General features: G+C 43.9%; 1 protein-coding gene across 5 annotated transcripts in view; it reads right to left on the reverse strand.

Annotated features, from left to right (window-relative positions):
* Positions 1-22,375, reverse strand: part of DGKG (diacylglycerol kinase gamma) — a 177,560-nt gene that overhangs the window by 45,453 nt on the left and 109,732 nt on the right. For all 5 annotated transcript variants that reach the window (XM_025042358.1, XM_025042359.1, XM_025042362.1 and 2 more), the window contains one exon: positions 4,951-5,041. In XM_025042358.1, the coding sequence (XP_024898126.1) occupies positions 4,951-5,041 (91 nt within the window). The remainder of the gene's footprint in view (positions 1-4,950; positions 5,042-22,375) is intronic.

Here is a 22,375-nt window from a genome sequence, read left to right on the forward strand (position 1 = left end):
GAGAGTTCTCGTTTCTGCTCTTCCTCCTTATCATGGTGGAATATTCATGGAGCACTACAGAGCAGTTAAAAATAACAAACTAGCCCTATCAACATCAAGACGGAGAGAGCTCAAGAATGTTATGATGAGTGAAAAAGGCAAGTTGCAAAAGGACCGTGGGGAAACTCGGTTCTATCTGTAATTTATTTCTTCGTTTGAAAAATGCTTGAAAGGAATAAAACAATATAGACGAATATCAATTCTAAGAGGGGGAAACGGGAGTATTTGATATACTGTTCTCAAGATTTTGTAGTATTTTTTAAATCCTCGTTGAAAGAGGGGAACTGATGTGCAGAGATTCCTAAAATATACTCGATAACAGATTTTTTTGAGCAGCTTCCAAATTTGGACTTACTTTTCCCCATGCAGAGGTTCATATTACTGGAGCTGGCTCGCCTTCCCTTGTGAACATTGTTTTAAAGGAGATAAAATATCAAGGAATTTTGGAAGTTTTTATTTTTAGCCAGTAAAATGAAAAATTTCCACAGCATGTAAAGTAAGTGCTCGAGTTGAAGCCTGCCTGGTTTGCTCCACCTGACTACGATCATGTCTGAAAACCTTTGCAAGGCTATTCTGGGCGTGGGGTGGGGAGGTGACTCACTGTGTCCCTCCCTCACTCCATCCCCCACCTGTTTATTCAGGTGAAGTCAGATTAGAATGAACATCAAGGGTGGCTTCGAAAGGGAAGAGAAGTCAGGGGCTCTGAGAGACCATGAGAGACAGCCTTAGACCACATATGATGAGAGTCATGTGGGTGACTTGGTGGCTTCTTAATTAGAGCCGATCACAATTTACTGAGCACCTATTTTCCAGGAATAGCACTAGCTTTCACAGGCCTTCCTCTGTGTTCTGGTGAAGGAAGCATTTAGGGCAAGCATTTGCGATATTTTTTTATGTTCTTTTTGATGAATGTAAAAATCTTATGCCTGCCTTTAATGTTAGCTGAAATGTTAAAATAAATAAAAGTATGTGAATAAAAGCAGATCAGATATACCCCATACCTGTTAGAATTTCTGTCTAGATTGAAGTACCAGTACTGCCCTGAAACTCTCTGGTTTTGGGCAAATCTGTATTTGAATCCTGACCTGACCACTCATAGGCTGTGGACCTCAGGTGAGCGTCTTGCTTTCTCTCAGCTTCTATCCCCTTCTTTGGAAAGGTGATTATGATACCTGCCACTTTTAGCTGCTTTGCAGATTCTGGGAGGTGCTTAGCACCATTGCCAGTTACTTAAAAATAAAAACCCTGAAAACTTTAATCTAAATAAATAGCCTTGGGAAGTAGGCAAAGCTCTCTTCTGCCCATTATATGGATGAGAACACTGAGGCCACACACACAGTTCAGCAAGTTACTTAACCTAACTGCAGAACAGGGCTAACCCCTATGTCTTGTGTGTCTGGGCCAGGCTCCTCTCACTGTGCCAGTCTTTGCTGAGTGTCTTTCTGCAGGTGAGCAGTAGATGTAGAGTCACCTTCTCCCCTGTCTGAGCAGTAGATCTAGAGTCACCTTCTCCTCTGTTTGAGCCTCTGAGACTCCAAAACAGAGTCCAGAGTTATCTGGCTCATGTGGCTCCCCAGAACCCCTGGATCCAGTTTCCTTAGCACTAGTTAAGTGACTACTATATTAATTCTTGTGTGTTCTGTCAGCTGGGCTGTAAGCTTCATTTCAGAGCGGGGACTAAGTCTCCTAGTCCTTCTCAACAAGCCACTAGCCTCAGAGAAACAGGCTGGATTCCACGTGAGAGGCTTTTAATGGAGATCTTCCTTGCATAATCTCCTTTTAGCTTTAAGTTTCACCATTCAAATTTTACCAGGGGGTCTCACACACACACACACGGAAACTAAATAGACTTTACTATTTTTCTGAACTCTTTACCTTTTTGTGCTATCTCAAGTTGTTGAACCTCTCAGCCTCAGTTTCCTCACTCATAAAGTAAGGACATTAATATTTGCCCTGCATGGTCTGTAGATCAGAATAAAATGGGACGCTGTGTGGGACAACCTTTTGTAAACTTTAAGGCAGTTTTCCTCTCTGACTCTCACCTACCGCCCATACTGAACCTAGTCCTTCCTCAAATGAGCAGGAGGACTGTGTCTTCTGTTTGAAAGCACTTCTCAGCAGATCTGCCCAGCTGCCTCAGCTGAGAAGGAACCAAATGGCCTCACATTCAATAAAGGAGGAAGAAACAGTGCATCCGTGCTGAATCCACTGAGTTTCTATCACTTGTTAGGTACATCTCTATTTATTGGCTTCTAAGCTAAACTCATTCCAGGAGGCCTAGAATCTTCTCTCTCACCAACTTCCAGCAATGAAATCTTGGTTAAGTTACTGAATGTATCTGGGCTTCAGTTTCTTCATTTAAAAAATGTAATAGTACTTGCCTCACTGGATTATTGTGTCAAATGAAGACATACTACGGTAGGCAGTCAAAGAATGTGACTTTTTCTTTTTACCTTTTTCTTTTTCCTCTCCCTTCTGTTTACCCTTCTATACCTCTGTGCCTCAGCTTGCTTTTCCATGAAATGGGGATAATAATAGCTGGCTTACTTAGCTCACAGGTTTGTCATGTGACTATGGAATAGAGGCTGCTGTAGAGTTTTAGAAACAATGATGTGTAGTATCAATACCTGTCTGGAGTTATTCTCAGGATGGTTGGCCTTGAACTGGTGAGTGTGCTAGTCCTCACAGGCTTGAGCTGTGGTATGACGTGGCCACATTTAGAAGGTCACTTAACATAGCTTCTCTTCCTGCTCTTCCTGAGGCCCCTGATGCCCTCACATCTACCTGCAGTGCTCTACAGCCTCCTAACCCCTGCTACTCACATGCCTCACCCCCTCTGTCTCTCTGTTCCCCCTCTGGATCACAAGGCACAGGACCATCCATCCACTGCTCTCTGGATGCAAAAATGGTGCCTGTCCCAATCCTGTAGGCTGTCAGGAGCCACCTGTCACATGACACCCCCTCCTTTACCCTCATGAATAAGTACTAAAAAGACTCATTATGGGGAGATAAGGAAAACAGGAAGTGTTCCCCAGAGCCCCCAACATCGCACAGTGCGAACAACCCACCCCCTGCAGAAACCATCAGCGTCTTTAGCAACCAGGCCACCGGCCTGCTGTGTTCTTGAGGAAGAGCCATTGTGTCTTGGACCCAGAGAGGGCCATCAGTAAGGCTGGCCTGGAGCCTGGAGCTGGGAGCCAGGAGGGCAGACCGCAGAGGCAGGGGGATGAAGCTGCTCTATTCTGGGCACAATTTCAAGGCCAGCTGCAAGGAGAACAAGCAGTCGCTGTGTGCCTGCAGCTGGCAGTCATTAGGCCAGGGCTGTCCCTCACTTGGGGTATATTTAAAGAGACCCTACCAGCCGGTCATGTCAACAGGAAAAATGCACACATATCTCTGTTGGCCGTGCTCAGTCTCCAGCCCAGCCCTCTTTTCCTTCTCTGCAGCTCCCAGGCAATGGATTTTACATATCGACAGAGGATAGCTGGCTCTTCAGCCTCTCCCAGGTGTAGGTGGTACCACCTGGGGACACTCTCAGATGCTCCTGGACCTCTCTGCCCTCTGACTGAGCTGGCGAAAAGTTCAGGGGATTAGCTAGCTGGATTGGCTCCTCCCACCCTGGGGTTGGTAACCCAGCAACCAACAGGGAGGCAGGCAGATGAGTCCAATAGAAGCACAGAATCTCCGGCTTTGTGTTTTGTTTGTGAAAACTCCCTGTGAGCGCAGGCTCCCTTCCGGCAGGGAGTGGTGGGGCTTTCCCACACTGCTTCAGGCCAAATGCTCCTCCTCTTAGGGATGCCCAGGCCCCACTTGACTGCTAATGCAGGCTTAGGGACAAAGCCGGTGGGCCAGCAGGAGCCCATCGTGGCTGAACTCTGGCTGCCCCCTTTACTTGTTTTTCTCAAGTGAACACAAGAATACAGGCCTGACTCCCACGGGAAGGTGGGGTTGGTAGCTGAGACTGTGGGCAAGGGAACCAATGGCCTAAGGTCCTAGAGAGCAGAGATGGAGCTCGTGTGCACAGACTTTGGGTTTTCAGGTGGCCAGAGACCAAGGAGACCGTCTCATATCTGTGAGGGGACTTCACCAGAGCAACGTAGTAGAAGCGGGGTGAGGGGGCTGGAGGTGGGCAGCTTCTCAACCAGGGAAGGGAAGCTGATATGCAAATTGTCTAAGGCAGGCTGCTATAAGTGCTGGAGGAGTTAGTAAAACACGAATGCGCCAACAGAATCAGCTACATAATTTGAAGGGTCCAGTTCAAAATGAAAATGCGGAGTCCTTTGTAAAAAAAAAAAATTATCAAGAATTTCAAGACGATGACAGAAAAGCATTAAACTGAGGGCCCTTCTGAGAGACTGTATAGGTTGCATGCCTCCAAAGCCAACCTTAGATGCCTAGCAGTCATCTCCTTGAAGCAGCTATGAAAGCTGAGGCGGTTGAGCTGGGGGATGTCTGGTCACCTCTGGCCTTAACTCCCATACTTCTTACCCTTGCTGCCCTCTGGCCACCAGTTCCCAGACTTTTACCAGGCTGAGACATTGCCTCTACCCCAGCAGTAGCTCCTCTCACTGTGCTGGTGGTAACTAAATCTTTTCCTCTATAAAAAGGAGGAATTGCAAGTCTGCAGTGAGGAGAGGACTGAGGGTGGGAATAAACTGTGGCCCTAGATCCTTTGGGCCTCTAGGTCCCAGAGCCCTAAAGACTCCCTGGACAGGCCAAGAAAAGCTGGTGCAGCAACTGGAGCCTCCACTGAGTAAGGCTGCCGAGGTTTTTGGGAACAGGATAGAGGTACAATAAATGAACCACAGTCTGGATCACCTCTTAAGGAACTAAGGGGACGTATCCTGAGAGTGGGTGTGACAGTCCGGGAGCAGAAGGTCCAGGAAGCCTTCTCTTTACTTGGGAACCTACCTCCAACTCTATGTGGTCATGGAGTTTCTTGCAGGTGGCCGCGAAGGTCTCCGAGGTGCCAAATTCAAAGTACCATAGCTTGTTCTTCATCCTGGACCGTGAAGCAAAGAGATTGTTCAATATTCTGTACTTGAAATGGTCATGTAAAACAGCTATATTATGGGGGGCTGAGAGGCCCAAGCTCTCAGCATTCCCCAGACTTCTGTTTTCAGTACTTGTTATTCAGATGATCAGGGATGGAAATATTTTACCAACTGTTCTTGCTACGAACTTAGAGAAAAACTCATTCATTTCTTAGACGTCATGGCTACTCTGGATGAACTGCCAACTGGTTTCTGAACCTCCTGGTCAGAGCAGGAGAAAGGCCTGCTTGTTTCTGTGTCTGGATCAAGGGAAGAGTTCTATAAAAATCAACCAGAGATGGTAAGTGACAGTATGCTCTGGTCACTGTCCTTTCTACTGCTAATACACAAAGACTTCAGGCAGAGCCCTCTCTTGGGTATAGTTAAGGTACAAAGGGAAAATCAGACAGCCTTGTGAGACTTAAGGGATGTACAGTCTTGGGACAGAGCTACGGATACTCCCACAATAAACCGGCCAAAACATGTGCTACTTTGTCTATGTTTTGATTGGGGGAAGCACAGTGGAGAGAATTAGAGAGATTTACAGGCAAGGTGGAAAGAGAAGAAAAAAAGTGAATTGTCCGGTAGCAATAGTTCCTCCCACCTGTTCTCCTATTGTATTTGCTTAGACCATAACCATCTTTCATTTAGGGGTAGACCTTGTCATATTTGCTTCAAAGTAAGAGCTCACCATCTTGAGCTTTAAAATTTTCAACATTTTCCTTAGTGGGAAAACACAATGGGGTTCCCATAGAGCTGGGGGTTTTGCAAAGTCATATGGTATATCCTGACACTTGGTTGTTGTGATAAGATGGTCTCATCAGGAAGTGTTTCTGAAGATATTCCATTCCCTCCATTCTAACTGTCATCCCACTGTCAGGGGCTGGCTAAGAGAAGAGACATCTGTCTAGATTATAAACTGGCATATCTTGCTGAGGAAGGATTAAACAAAATTACACATTCTTCTTGGCTCATACTTCAGTAGAGAGGACTCTACCTTGCTTGTTGCTGATTCTCCATCCTCAGATTTGTGAACTAAGAGGCAAGGAGCATTCTTCAGAGGGAAGAAGGCTCTTATTTCTTCCTAGTATTCCTTAGGCCATAGCAGATGACTCTTCAGAATAGCAATCCTTTTTCTCTCTGCCATTTCTCAAAGAGGCCACCTAGAACTTGAAGATGAGACTGTGCTCTTCCATTACATGAAGATTTCTAAGACCTAGTTGTTTGGGAAGTAGCCTTTCTGACTCTTAGCATGCATGGAAAGAAATGATAAATCGTGAAGGAAATAAGAATAAGCAGGATTTGGGAGTTATGCTTTATGAAGAAAATTAGAAGAACTAGGTATACTTTAAGTAGACCAGTGCTTCCCAACCAGTGTGCTTTGGCACAGGTATGCCTAAGATATCAATGTCCTCAGCATTCAGGGTGGCCAGGTGGGGTCTGGGACAGGCTGAGCCCTATACCATAGCGGGCATTCTCATCTGTATGCCAAACAAATACTTTCATTTTCTATGTATGCCATGATGTGAAAAATGTTGGAAAACACTGTTTTAGATCACTGGTTCTCTGCATGTACAGTAATGTAAATATGAATCACCTGGGAATTTCATTAAAATGCAGGTTGTGATTCAGTAGTCCAGTATCGGGGCCTAAGAATTCCTTGTTTTCTAACAAGCTCCTGATGCTGGTCTAGGGACCACACTTGGACGTGTGAGCATCTGGAGACTACATTTGTGGTTCTGAAACATTAGTATTCATAAGAATTTCCTGGGGAATGTGATTAAAATGCCACCTCCTGGGCTCCAATCTGTAGAGAGTCTCTGGGATAGTTGTGGGATTGGGCCCAGGAATAGGCATTTTTATGAGTGCCCAGGTGATCATTATGCAGGTGGTCAGTCGTTAGCACTTTGGGAAACATTGCTCTACATCTCAATGAAATGACAATCAAAGATGAGGACAGACCAATTAAATCTGAAAGAGAGGCTTTCTCAGGGAGGATAAAATGAGGGTCAGTGCCTTTCAACAGATGATGATGGCAAAAGACCCAGTAACTGGAAAAACACAGATTATCATAAAGGTCAAGGTTGAACATTCCTCTTTGTCAGCAAGAGCATCTCTGTAGTTAGACCTACACTGCGATTCCATTTTCAAATATCACTGCTGGTCTGAATCACTACTTTTGAAAGTTATTGCCAGGAGATTTAGAGTTTTAATAAAATTTACCGGAAGCCACAGCTATTTTTGCCCAGAAGTGGCTCTTCTGATGATCTAATAAGGTTAAGAGGCCATGGTTAGGTCAGTATTGCAGAATGACTGAGAGTTTCAACTAGACTACTTCTCCATTGCTGGTTAGATGTGTAACCTTTGGCAAGTTTTTAAGCCTCAGTTTCCTCCTCTGTAAAATGGAGATAATAAAAAATTTCTGCTTCCAACAGTAGTTGAGAGAATTAGCTGAGATGATTGCAAAGCACTTCACATAATGCTTGCTGCATAGTAAGCTTACCAAGAATGTTAATTACTTACTTATTAGCTATTATTTGAGTTGTCATATTTGGATAATATAGTAAGGCAAAAATGACAGATCAGCTTGTGTAGCCATAGACTTTATATAGTAAAACTTTTCTGGGACAGAAAAATCACATCTCTTGGCTTTTGATTAAAAACATATTCCCCATAGATTTTCCAGAGTCACAGACCACACCCTAATCCTTGGTTAAATATCTTCACTACCCAATGATTGTCCAAAGCTGTTGACTGTAAATATACTTCTGAGAAAGTGCATGTTTGGTGTTAAACAAAGTATTTATTAATTCAAGAAACCTTCATTATGCCAGGACTAGATGGGCGTGTCCTAGGTACAATGAAGAACAAAACAAAGCACTCCATGAGCCAGGAACCTGAGAAGAACAGATAATGGAACAGACCATAGGGTCATGGGCTGAGCACTAAGCACTGAGACTACCTAAAAAGAAGGACATCCAATTCTTAGTTGGACCAGGGACAGTTAGAGAAAGGATCCTAGCTGAGCAATGCCAGGGTTGAGTTCTGAAGGATGTGGAAGGGAAGAGAGAAGGTGGAGAAAGAGCATTCCAGGCAGAGGAAGAAGCCCAAGCAATGGCACAGGACAAGAGGGAGCATAAATCTACTGGAGGGGACATGGAACTCAAGGTGGGGTGGGGGGCATTGGCCACCTAAGGCTGGGGACCCAGACAGGAGCAAGATTATAAAAGCTGAAGATGCCACAATTGGGTGTCTGGGCTTTATGTTAAAGTCTAGAGTGTGTCATGGATCATCCTTAAGTGGGGGTGGAAGGGATTGGTGGCAGTAGTGACCTGATCAGATTCGTGGTTTTTAAAGATCACTCTGTCCCAAGTGTGGAGAATGGATTGAAAGGGGTGGGTACAGACTGGAGGCGTGGAGGATGGTTTGAAGGTGGTATACAAATCCAGGAGAGAATTAGAAAGGGCCTGAACAAAGGTCATGACAGTAGACTTCAGGAGAAGAGAATGGATCCACAAGCTAAAATTTAGGAGGTGGAATTCACAGCTCTGGTAGGTTGTAAGGAGTGAGTGAAAAAGAGTCTTCAAAGTGACACCCAAGTTTTTTTTCTTAGATAGCATGACAGATGACAGATGCCATTCACTGAGAGAGGGGCACAGGAGATCAATTCTCCAGAGGCAGCCCTCTTTGTAATTAAAAGACAGCACTTCTGTTTTTTGTCCCATCCATCCATCCAAACATCCATCCACCCATCCATAAAACTGAGCCCTACTATTTACCAGGCACTGTGTAGAGCTTGGAGATAACTGATGAAAAAGAGAGCCAGGATCTCTGCCCTTACAGAGCTTACATAGGTAGGTACTATCACTACAAGTAAGGAAACTAAGACTTGGAGAGGTAACTTGCCTAAGGTTCAAAAGCAACTAGGTGCAGAGGGGGCACCCAACCCAGACCGTCTGACGCCAGAGCTGTGCTTTGCTATTCCGCAGCCCCATCTTAGCATGCTTTTGCTAAGCATGGGGTGGTGGTGTGTGCTCTTATTACACTTACTAAACTGCTGTGGTTCTCCTTTACCAGGTTGTTAAATGGGCCTGGGGTGTTAGCAGTTGCATCACATCCTAGGAAACGCTGTCTGATGGAGTGTCAGGTCCTCCCAATTCCCAGTGCCCAGAGGATTCCTAGAGGAGTTGAATCAGATGTGTCGCAAGAAACTCCTTGTCTTGAATATGCACAATCTCAGAGATCAGGGAGGCCAGAATTGACCCCTGGCAAAACCAGATGCTCCTGGATACTCTGCACCCTTCTTTCTCTCAGTTCACCCAGAAACAGGGCAGAGGCAGTGCTTCTGAATTATCCTCAACATAGGGTGGGACAGGGAAAGCTGAGAGACAAACATAAATTACTCTTCAGGCACTCCCCACTTCAGGTTCAACATGGGTCATTTTCAGCCACTCATAATAAGAGGGCACTGTGGCCTAATGCAAAGATCCTCGAATGGAATCAAGGAACCCTCATTCAAATTCTGACTCTGCCCTTTATGGGTCATGTAACTTTGAGCAAATATTTTTACTTTTCTGAGCCTCTTCACCCATAAAATAGGCTAATATTTAGCAGAGTGTTGTAAATATGGAGACATGAAAAATCATTTATAACAGGTCTTAGTCTACAGAAGGCTCACATCTCCTATACACATTAAAAGTTTATTGATTGAATGTTGCTGATGCCTTGTCAATAACCAATGTATTCTCTTCCTAATGAAGGTCACTTATCTGGTTACTCAGAAAAACAGACATTAGCCTTTATTTGAAAAAGTATAAAGGGGCAGTATTTGATTGTCTCTGTTCTAGCCACCAAATTGTTGACAGCAAAGGCAAGGGCCACGGGGGTAGACAGAGAAAGGAAAAGACTCCTATTAGGATAAAGGCTAATTGGGTAAGTGGCTCCCAGAACACTGTGTAACTGAGGTTAGCCATTAATGGTGGGCCCTGAAGTGGAGGTCAGCTTCAGGCCAGGCAACATAAAAGAAGATAAGACAGAACCTTTCTTTGTATATGTTGGGGTGTTGTTGCCAAGGACTTCACTGGCAGGCTTATCTGAGGCACCCGGGTTCTCTGGGTTACGGGATGCCCCCCTTTTCAGCTGCTAGGAGATTAAGAAGGAAACCAAACTCCCAATCTACTGTCATAGCATACCAAGACACCAGGGAGGAGTAATCTGGATTCTTTGTTTCTATCTCCATTGTCAGAGCAGGTCTGTACAGCATGGAGTGCTGACAGGTTATTTGTTGATCTGGAAGTAGAGAAAGCCTCTCATCAGGGAGGCTTTGGCCTTTTGGTTTCGCACTCTGCCAAACATTTTACATATATTATCTCTTCCCATTCTCAGAAGAACCCTATCAGTGGGCACTATTACTGCAAATGAGGAAATTCACAGATTGAAGTGAATTCCCCTTTGCCTCATTTTCCTTTTCTTCCTTTTTCTTTACCAGCTCTAACATCGGCCCCTTTCCAAAGCCTTTGGTAAAAGCTCACAGGGATGTGATACCCCAGAATTCGAGGTGGAAAACACAGCCTCCCTTCTCCCTGCCATCCAGAACCTAGATGCCAGTGTCCCTTTTTTTCTTTCGAAGATGTTTCCCAGTCACTTTCCTCTTAGCCTTTGATGGAGGACTGCTACTGCTGCATGTGCCATTGGTTCTTGCCTATTTCATCTTTAGTTGTACAAGAAAATGTCATTTGGAATCAGAGAGGCTAGAGTTCATGACCAGCTCTGCCACTTACTGGCTAGGCAAGTCATTTAAGTGCTTTGATCCTTCATTTCTTCTTTTACAAAATGAGAATATTATTCTCTGCCCATCAAAGTTGTGAAGCTCATGTGGCAAATGCAAAGCAGATGTTTAATGTACGGTAAGTGCTCACTAACTGTTCTTTCTTGTTGCTAGGAGACACAATCACTGGGTGGGGGCAAAAGTACTGTGGGGCTCTATCTCAGGCAGCCATTATTTTTCGAAGAAAATAAAAGTAACAACGTTTTAATGACTTCTGGAATGCTTTTTCTGCATCTCTCTTCCTGAGTTATTTATTTATTTATTTTCGGTCCACCCTTTCTTTCCTTAATCACCTTTCACCTGGAGATGACTAATCCTTAACCAGTTGTCCTGAGGCTGATTTCCAGATCCACAAAACTCCTAGGTTCACTGTCAGGCTCTAAACTACCCAGGTGAGGCAGAAGACCCTCATCTGGGATCCCAGGGACTCTACGTCACATGGAAGAGTGGAAAACAGCAGCAGTGACACCGTGGGTTGACTCTATTTCTGAGTTTTCTTAATTTCTCCTTGCTTTATAAGAAAATAACATCGATTGCACACTAGTTAGTTTAATCTTTTCATTTGACAGATGAGGGAAAAATGAGACTAATTAAAAACATTCTTTTATATTTGTTACCAATTTAGGGCTGGATTCAGTCATCATCCTGACAGCCTATGAATAGTCTGTTTTCAAGGATGGCCACAAGTGAAACCAAGCTAGTTGCTGGGCATTTTTACCAGCAAAGGCAGTGAGCTTCTGATGATGGCCCTTTGCTGATAATCTAGGAAGTTATAAGGGCAATCAATATACTTTTGAAGTCATCAAAACATGAGAACATTTCTTTGGGTTTCGAAGGCTACAAAGAGGACACTACAGCTATTTTGAGACATAGGTGCCCTTGAAGTGAAGGCATTCCTCTTTGTGGTTTGGACTTTGATAATCGGGTTCTCTGAGTGGGTCATGACTCAGTCAGTTGGGCCTTCTGTGTCACCCTAGTGAAAAAGATGTTACCCACAAGATGGGTTCTGTGTTGTGCTGAGGGGGCAGAATGACATGGCGGAGGCCATGGGGGCCAGTGGGCAGGAGACCCACCATCCAGCCCCAGTTCTCATACACACTAGCATGTGACGCCATGAGAGGAGTCTCCTGGCCTCAGTTTCTTCACCCTACAGTGAAGGGCCCTGAACAACTGATTTCTAAGGTTTCTCCCAGCTCCCTGAACAACTAGAAATGACACGATACAAGACAGGAAGAGAGGGCCCACGTGCTCCTCACCTGTTAGCATATGGGAGTGTGGGCCCAACTCTTGCCAGGGCTGCCATTTTTAAAAGAGAAGAATTATGTTTTTTCATGTAAAATCTGATTATTAAAGTTGGCAAATAATTTAGCTTTTTAAAATAATACCATATAGGCCAAAAACTACACATCTGGGGAAAACTATGCCTAGTCAACAAGCTACTTTGGTACAGTAATTATAAATTTTCATAAGGTTTATCTTAATTAAAAAACAAAACAAATGATCTCACTTATTACTCTTGTGGGCTTTCTGGGTTATTGGTGGTATTATTGCTACTGCTGGTGAGATAGTAGAGTAGTGTGAGGTTATTAAGGTAAATAATAATCTAGCAAAATCGAGCAGCTATGATAGCAATACAGAAAAGGCAAATGACAGCCAAGTTGAATTATAATTGAATGATGAATGTTAGTAATAATATCAAGAATACCTCATCTGTTACCATTTTACATTATGTGCATCCCAAATACCTTTGAAAGTTTAGTAATTGTGTTAACCAAAGTTTAGATCAAAGGTTTAAAAAGGGAAATAAAGCCCAGGCAGGTGAGCTTAGTTCTAAAGCCAGGATATCAAGTCCTGTAAGGAGTCTGTGACCGTCACCTCACAGGTGCTGCAGAGGCCATCTGTGTCACCCGCACGACCAGCTGTCCTGGCCCATCGAAGAGCTTGTCACCACATCTAATCCACTCTGCATGCTGTCCCCTGTTCTCACTGCTCACTGGGATGGGCACTCGTTGACCCTCAGGCACGGAGCTGTGGATAGAGGAATCTTTTCCAAGGCGGGGGGTGGGGGGGAGCAATGGCCCTTTGGTACAAGGGAAAGTGAACCCCCAGCAATCAGGAAGGAGGTTTTATAAATAGCTGTTTTTGTTCTCTGAGCATGACTCTTGTGCCCGCTGTTCCTGCCAACAGATTTGTCTTGGCTCAGCATATTTCAGCTTCAGGGGGCAAGGTATTCCCTGGCTTTTTTTTTTTTTTTATACCAGGGACAAGATTTGTGTTCATGGCACTCAGAAAAATCTAGGGCAGTGAATGGAAAGGAGGACTGGAGACCAGAGACCAGGAGGGGGTGGGCAGAAACAAGGGGGACAAAAAAGAGGGGAGAGCTCGGGAAGGGGATAAAGAAAACAGGATAAGAAAGGAGGGAGAAACCTGCCTAGCATGTATTTTATAGTATAAATGTAGAATCTTTTTGCTAACCTATGAAGACGTTTAAGTCATTTTCATGTGTGAAAAATTATCTGTAAAATCACAGTTGACAGATCGTTTGCACTCAAGGGATCTTCGGGCTCCAGGGATACCCAATCAGGAGATCACAGGTTGCAAAGAATCTTCCAAAGCATAAAAAGAGTCCATGCATTGCTGTCAACATTTCTTAATGTGGAACATATAAAGACTGCATAGGCTAACTAGTGGGTTAAATTTTTTTTGGCATAAAATGGAATTAAATCAATTGCCTCTTGGTAACCAGAGGCATTGATCGAATGGAAAATGGATGTTGTTGAATAATAAAAATGAAAAAATGAATTATTACTTAGAACAGAGATCTTATTCAATATGTCTCCCATGGTGGGGGCTCGTGAAGCATGAATAAAAAGCAGCACACTCTTTGATAGTACAAGGGTGCATGCAGAAGCACTATTGCATATCCTTCTCACGATACAGATTAGGAAACTGAGACGGGTCCTTGATGATACACTGGCTGGAATTCAAACCCCAGCTCTGGACTTGTAGTTCTCATCCTTTACCTTTCCACTCACTCCCTGTGGCTCCTGTTGCTATGCCCCAGAGGCATCAGAGAGAAATGGAAAAGTCAGCCAGAGCCACAAAGCTGACTGCAAAGCTGTGGGCTATTCTCATTCTTGCTTGTGGGCTGGCTTGGCTCACAACCACCACTCAGGCCATGGGCATGGCCACGAGATCCCAGCTGGCTCTGGGTTGGTTGGCTCTGGCTGCTAAGGACCCCATGGCACTCTTCGCCACAGAGTCTGAGTTCTGGGCCTCCCTATTGGTCTCTGGTCTCCACTGTTGCCTCAAAGTAACAAAGGACCAAACCCACCGGCCTCATGTCCAGAGGAGCCTCTCCATCCCTTTAAGGGTAAGTCTGGGCTCCAGAGGATCTATTCCCTCAGAACAGTGTCCCTCATCTTCCACACAAGGCAGTTTATGTTTGTTTCCATGGACGACGGACATATTCTCCATTGGTAAGCTCTCTCGAATTCCATCTGGCACCTGACAGTATCTCCTCCTAAGGGCAGGACTCCAGCACAAAGCCTGCCAAAGTCTGAAATCAGATCCTCTCCCGATGCAGTACCCGGGGACACACATGTGCGCGTGCGGGCACACACGCAGGCCGAAACGGGGAGCTTCTCTGAGACTCTCCATCCACTGTCACCATCCCTGCTCACAGACACTGCTTCTCTGAAGCCACAGAGTTTCTTCAAAGCCCCACGGCCCAATCTGAGAGGTGTTGCAGTGATGTGAATGCCACTACACTGTCCTGTTACTTTGGGGTGACCCTCAGGAGAGACAGCTGGTGAGGCAGCTAGGGTTTTCTTCTCCTGAGGCCTGAGTCTCTAGAGTGTTTTTCCAGTCAGTATTTGTCCTTGCCAAGGGAAAATAGCTCCCTTCCCCCATCCAAAAAGAAAAAAAAAAATCTCAGTGTTTGGCTGCTTTTAGCAATCCTTTCTCCCTTTGAAGATTTATTCGTGGAATGAAAATCCCCTTCAGGCCTATTTGGCTGAGGCTAGAGGGCTCTGAATAAGCTTGCTCTCACAGTTCTCAGAGAGCAAAGTCAAGCACTGGGACAAAACGAAACCCTGCGCCGGGTGGGAAAGGGGCAGAGGCAGATGGGCTCATGGGCTCATGTATCTCTAAGGCTCTGTAATGACTCTTTATACTGAAGAGCTGTCCTGTAGCTTTTTGATTCTGAGCTATGCTTTACCAGCATTCACACACCCATCAGCGCAGGAGGGTGGGGACGGGTATAGCCCAGTGGGCGAGGACGGCTGATTAGAATGTAAGCCCTAAACGCCTGGAGAAGGCAGGCCACTTTGCTGGAACTGAGCTCTTGTGGAGGAAGGCCACTTCCTGGGTCCTGACCAAAGAAGGCCAGATACCAGGAACTGTCTGGGCAAGTGGCGGCAAATCCTAGAAGCAGGTTCACACTCTGACCCTACCGTAATTCCCAGGGGAGCCTTGAGAGAGACAGCAGAGCTCGGCTCTCCTTCTCTATTTCCTCCCACCCTAGCTCACCCCCAGCCATGGGAATCATATCCGTCCTCACTTACCCGATGTTCCCTGTGTGCTGGAACTGCACTAGCAGCTTTATGAACCAAAACCCCCTCGCCTCATGTGGTTCTCACGTCTACCTTCTGTGGTAAGTGCTACGGCAATTGCTCTGCAGATGCGTTTGAGACTGCTGCTCTTGGCAAATGCAAAGCTAGATTGGAATGGTGTCGTGGAGTCTGAAGAGATGCAGGTTGAATGAGCCTTCTCTTTTCTCTTCCTCCCACAACCAGCCTTTCTGAGTGTGAGGCAGCGCCCGATTTATGATAGGTCAGGTGACAAAAGTTCCTTGGTAAGCCAGTTGTTTGTCACCCTGAGCACATTTCCCCATAGAAACAATGTTATGTTGATGTTGGGTTCCTAGGCTAACCTACAGAAGCCAAGTAGTCCATTATGTATCCAATGTCTCGTTTTGGAGACAGCTTGGTGGAAATGAAGCAGCTCTGGTGAGAAGCCAGAAAGGCCTGGGTTCAAGCCACAGGTCAGTCATTTACTTTCTATGTGGCCTTGGGCAAGTCACTGAGTCTCTGTTCCTTAGTTTCTTTATCTTTGAATTGGAATGATATTACCTTCCTCGCAGGGGTTGTTAGGAATATTAATTGAGACTGTAGAGATCGGTGACATGGTATACACTCAAATAATGGTGCAATAGAACTCCATTGCTACGTATAAAACTGGCTTTGTGGCCACATGGATTCTGAGTTCCAGCTTGAAATACAAGTGGTGTGTCTTTCCTGCTAAATTTGAGTTGGACAGTCTTTGCTTTCCTCAGCTTCCTGGGGAAAAAATATGGTGACTCTTCCGCCCTAAAATCCCTGGTGGCCATCCTGAAATCTGGGCTGGAGTTCTTATTAGGATAGGTCTGGACGTGCCAGAGTAAAGTGAGAAGGAGCAGAGGTAGGAAGGGGAATAAAGGGCATAATGTAAGAATGCATAAGATTTCTTCTTTCTGCTATGGTAAAATGAAGAGACGATCTGGTTGCTTCCTCCTGAGTTTCCTGTGCCTTCCACACCATCAACCAGATGAACACCTCCTGGTCAGAATTAAATATAGAGTAAGCAATTCCCTCCTTGCTTCCTTTACTTTTTCAGTCATGAAATTGTTAGCAAGGCAAGTCAGCAATTTATTAGATGGGTGGATGCCTGGATAAATAACCTCTTCCCATCTTTATTTCATGTTCTTCCTGTGCCAGTTTAAAAAATCTTAAATGGGAAAGCATCAGCCAGAACCTCACTCTGCCTGAGAAGACTGCAGTATACACTGCCAGCAAAATCTTTTCTGTTTTGCCCTTTTGAAAATCTCATCCATATGTTCTTGGCTTTGCTTCTGCTTTGACATTTGTGACTTCTTATACTTGTGTATATACTCCTAACACTTATTTCAGTGACTATGATCATGTGCACTTGTCACCCCCAGCTGGTGTGGCATTCTGGCTGTGTGCTCTACCCCACTCTCTCACCCTATCTCGGAGGTCATGCTTGTCTCCCCTGATGAATACGACCTGTTCACTTTACTCTTTCTTTGTGAGGCTGGCAAACATATTCCCACTGTGGCTATGACCTGCTGCTCCTCTCTGCCAATTCCTTGGGAGTACTGCTTGGCACCCCCTCTGCTGGGCTTCTTATTTCTAGCTCACACCTGCTGCCCTCTGTGAGCTGTGATTTTAGAGTTTCATTTGAACATTCTACTTTATCCCCTTTAAATCTCATTTTAAAGCTCTCCTGTCTAGTCTTCAAGTCTCTGGCAAAAATATTCCTCTTGGTTTATGTGACAAGCTCCCAATTCTTTGCCAGGGGCCTGTCGTTCCAGCATTGAGGTCCATGGTCCAGAACAGTCGTTCTCAGATCAGCTACAGAGCTGCTCTGTGTCCCCTGCTACATGCCTGTTTCTTCTAAATGTATGACTCATGGCTGAGGAAGAGACTAAAGCATCACCCCTGCCCCATGTCCCTTAGTTTCCTATTCAAGACACCAGAGTCACAGAGATACTAACCAGGATTATTCTGGATGTGTTTCTTATGCCCACACCCACAGGCATAAGGGAGACATAGTCTGCGGTCATATGTTTATGTGCACTCTTTTTTGTCTCTAATATGGGTGTTTTCACCAGTGTGAATTCAGCAAAATATTGGTCTCATTAGATGCTCTGGGGTAGAGAGATTCTGTGGTCAAGTAAATTTGGGAAGCTGAATACTTAATCCTGCTTTTGCATGGTCTCAATAGATTAGAATCCATATTAAAGGCTCTATGGTATTGTACAGAAAAGAATTATATTTAACTTGGAATTTCCCAAGTGTATTTGATGACTCCTTTCACCTCCATCTTCCTGTGAACTTCCTTTTAACATCTTGTGATATGATCTTTAATCAATGCTACTTCAATGCACACTCGAAGAAGACTCCCTGAGTAGCTAACTTCGTAGGCTCTCATCAGACCTCATGATGATCCTGTTAGCTGTTCTGTTTTCCCTTCTCTAGAAGGTTCAAACCTAGCCTCCTTGAGTATAGTCTCACACTTCTATTTTTTTTCCCCAAACAGGGGTTCGGCATTTCCTCTTTATTTCCATATTATATCTATTATTAATCAGACTCTGACTTTGCTTTATGTTCTCTTTGACCTCCTGGGTCACTTTTCTTTCTGGATCGTTTCTTTTATGACATCTAGAAACCCTTCCTCAATGCAATTACACTGATGTCTTTAGTTTTCCTCAAGCCCATTCATTCTCTCCTTTGGTAGGAGACCAGTTTATATTTGTGGCACTAATAATTTGTGATCAAGGTCAATCAAGTAAAATAGATAATTGGCCCCTGTCACATCCCTAAGGTTATATTTCCAATGTGACGTTTGAAGGCCCACAGCTCTTCTCAGGCCTAGAAATGTGTTTATTTGACTTGCGCAGTGGTTTTTAAAATTGGAAGATTTTATATACACACCTGCAGCCCAGCTTCTCTTGAGAAATCAGATCTGTTAAAACTGGGTTGCTTTCCAACTTGGCAACAATTCGCTGGAGCTGAGTACTGGCTGCTCCCATTACACAAGGCACATGCTCTCCATGTTGTTAGAGTCCCCACCACTCCTTAAAGCCTCACATCTCCTTATTTCTCTCATTTACATTAACTCCCTGGCTTCTGTGCCATTTGGATCTGTGACCTCTCACATAGACTTTTGTAGTTTCTTCCAGGAATTTTCTTAGAAGCTGTCTCAAGAGTGTCTCCCCAACTTTCTTCTCGATCTGATCATTCCCATCTGAGCTGCTGGTACCTTTGGACACGAGTCCTAATATGTGTTTGATTTCAAGATCTGACCAGCTGCAGCAGGGTAAGACCTGAAGCTGTTACTAATTGCAAAACTCACATGCACAGGGCTAAAATAATCATCCCAAGTCCTGTTTTTCTGGGAAAAAAAATATTTTCAGTTGCTCTGTATTTATAAGTCAGGCACAACCTGGTAGGTTTATTAACTATTTGACAATCATGGAACTCTAAATAATAGATTTATCCTTTAACTACTGGAGAAGTAGCTTAAGCTCATATTGACCTTTCTCCTGAATTTTTCACTTTCCAATTTTCTTTAGTACACTTATCACCAGTTGGGCAGGTAAAATAAGTAGGAATCATGAACCAGGCATTCGGCTCAAATCGGAGGGCAGCCTGTTGTATTTTCATCCCAACCTTGCATGTGTCTGCAGAAGCCTTGATTGTGAGCAACCTCCATCCCTCTCCTTGCCTAAGTCCAGAGACAAAGTGATACGGAAGAGGAAAGGGAGAACCTGTTTAATTAGAACGCTCTGTGTTGACAGCTCCAATAAAAGTTTCACTAAGACTAATGGTTTTGGGGTTTTATTTATCCACAATGTTCCTAATACCTCTTGCCCTGTGGTAACCCCAAGCTGAAGATTACAGACACACTTTCAACTCATTGAGTTCAAAGGCAAGGTAGGGTACTTGGCTTGATTGGCACTTTGGAATGCTCTCCAGAAAGGCCCACTTTCAAGATTAAAGGGACTCTTCATTCAACTGAATAGAAAAGATGTTGTTACTAGACAATGAGGAATTTCATACTAAGTGTAGGTTCAATAAACATGAATATTCAACTATTATGTAAGGCCCTGATGCTTTAGCAACTTGAGGGTATAAGTACATTCTTGGAATGAGGAGAGCCCCTCTTTTATTTAAGAGCATTAGAAGATTGGGAAAATGCTTTCTTCGTAAAGTGTGAAGTGGTAAGGCTAAAAAAAATCAATTGCTCCTACAATCTTCAAAGTAGAGATTTGATGACCTCCTGCCCTTTATAGAAGGGATGCTTACACTGGGGAGGGAGCTGAAACCTAAAGTTCTGTCCAAAGCTAAGATTGTATAAACTATCATTATATCTAAGAATCACAATGCTATGCACTTAAATTGGACATTCTAAGTGTAGTCAGATATATACTGTTGAATATTCTCCTTATTAATTCCTGCAGTTATCAATAGCATCATACTAACACTTGAAACATTTCAAATCCATTTGTTTATCTTCTCTAATTCTCATAAGCTCTTGTGAGATAGTTGTAATTTCCATTTTTTTCACCAGAAAATTAAGAATCAAAGAAGTGAGAAACTTTTGCAAGGGCGCCAGTTAAGTTAGAGGCAGGGTGGTAGCTGAAACTCAGTTCTTCTCATTTTGAATGCAACGAAACCTGGGAATTAGTATCTACATTTCATTTAAGGATGACACAGCCTGACATATGGAGTTGTAAAACCATTTGCTCAGAATTTCTTGAGAGATAATTCACTTATTTCACTGAAGAGAGTTACTGAGTTTCCTAATAAGTCCAGAAAAAGGCAGCTTTCAAAATTTCCTTTGGCCGAATAATAAGTTCATTGAAATATTCTTTAGAACATATTGATTTAAACAAGTAATTAAAATTAATCATTTTACTCTGTCTTGAGAATATCTGTTACTCTTCCACTTTGTTTTTCAACCCCTTTTTAATAAAACATGTGCAAATATGAGCAATTTAAAGAAAATATATCAGAATGAATATGCTAACCACATCAGCACTAGATATAAAGATGGACTCTGATGTATCACAGAAATGCCCTTATACATAAGGACAATAATTCTCCAAAGTTATAATTACCAAAGTACAACAGAGGTTTAATAAACTCTGATATTTCTTTTCTCTTGAGCTAAAACAAATAAAAAACATGCTAAGCTAAGTTTAAAAGCCACCTAACTCAACTTCTGCATGAGAGAATGATACGTGGATTTTTTTTCAACATAAATTTCTACTTCCACAACCAAATAGCACGCTTCAAAGTTCAGGGTTTGTAAGAAAGCCCTGTGGTTGGTTTCTATAGTTTTTCTGGCTCTGATATGTACTAACTTTCCTAGGTTAGCAAAGCCAGTTCCCCTTATCTCTCTCCTGACACCCTCTTCTTCCTGTTTCCTCCTGGGGTTACCTCTCCTCTCTCCCTAGGTCTCCGTCTGACCTCACATCTTGTTCTGTTCTAAGGCTTCAGCAAGGCTTAGTAGGTAAAGATCTCATGTTTTTAGGAGCCTGAAATTTTGGCTCTGGAAATACTTTGAAAGGGAATTCATTCCTTCATTGATATATTCAAAAAGCATTTGTTGACCACGTCACCATTCACCCACTCACCTATAGGATAAAGTGCAAAGTCCTGTGCAGAGCACCAAGATCTTGCTGTAGCTGCCTCCCGCCTGCCTTCCTGCCTCACCTGGGAACCTCTCTCCTTTCCTCTCATGTCCAGTAGGCACTCACACTTCTGCCCTTCGCCCAGGCTGCATGCATCCTCCTGGCATTCCCCTGGTTCCTTCTTTCTTCCGTGGGTTCTCATTTCTTTCTCAAGCCTGCACTTTCGAATGTAACCTTTCTGAAGTCTAATCTCACTTTCTCAGGTGCTCCCACAATACACTCACTATTCATGTCCCCTTGTACAAAGAAAGCTCACTGCATTATATTGTATTTCCTTCTTTTGTGAGGTTTTGAGGAAGGGCTGGTGTTGTGGGTTGAATTGTGCCCTCCAAAAAGTTATGCTGAAGCCCTAACCCCTGTGCCTGTGAATGTGACTGCAATTGAAAATAGGGTCTTTGCTGACGTAATCAAGTTAAAATGAGATCAGACTGGATTAGGTGGGCCATATCCAATGACTGGTGTCCTTAGAAGAAGATCTGGCCGGAGAGACAGAGACACAGAAGAAGAAGTCCATGCGAAGACGAAGGCAGAGATAGTAGTGACGCAACTACAAGTCAAGGAATGCCAAGAATTGCTGGCAACCAGCAGAAGCAAGAAGAAAAGCATGGAACAGATTCTCTCTCAGAACCTGGGGAAGGACCTAACCCTGCTGACACTTTGATATCAGAATTCTAGCCTCCAGAACAGTAAAAAAAATAAATTTCTGTTGTTTTAAGCCCAGTTCGTGGTAATTTGTAATGGCAACCCTAGGAAATGATTCCAGTTGATAATAGCTTCTGTACAAGCTCATCTTCCCAGTTAGACACATGGACTCCTGGAAATAGGAGCTGCGGTAATCCATGTTTCCTCTCAGCCTTCACGTGATGCTAACAGAAAACAGATGCTCAACACATTTTGAATGAGGGAATATACTCGCACCACCCTTCTGATTTTAAGTTAGTGGATCCCCCCAAAAAGGGTTCAGACCTTTCTCTGAGTGAGCGAACTTATGAACGAGTGGGGAGATAAAATTTAGCACCAAAATGACGACTTATAAAAGACAAAGAGAAAAAATCAAGTGGGAGAAAAATGTACGAAAAACTTTACAGGTAGATTCAAATAGGAAGTGGAGGCCAGGCCTGGGCGTGTTCAGAAGATTGTAGATTGTATTTTGAAAAAAGTACTAGGTAATTAATTATTAGGCCCCAGAAAAAGATGTCATACTAGAGGACATCT

Source organism: Pteropus alecto, unplaced genomic scaffold (assembly GCF_000325575.1).
Source record: "Pteropus alecto unplaced genomic scaffold, ASM32557v1 scaffold88, whole genome shotgun sequence".
Lineage (NCBI taxonomy): Eukaryota > Metazoa > Chordata > Mammalia > Chiroptera > Pteropodidae > Pteropus > Pteropus alecto.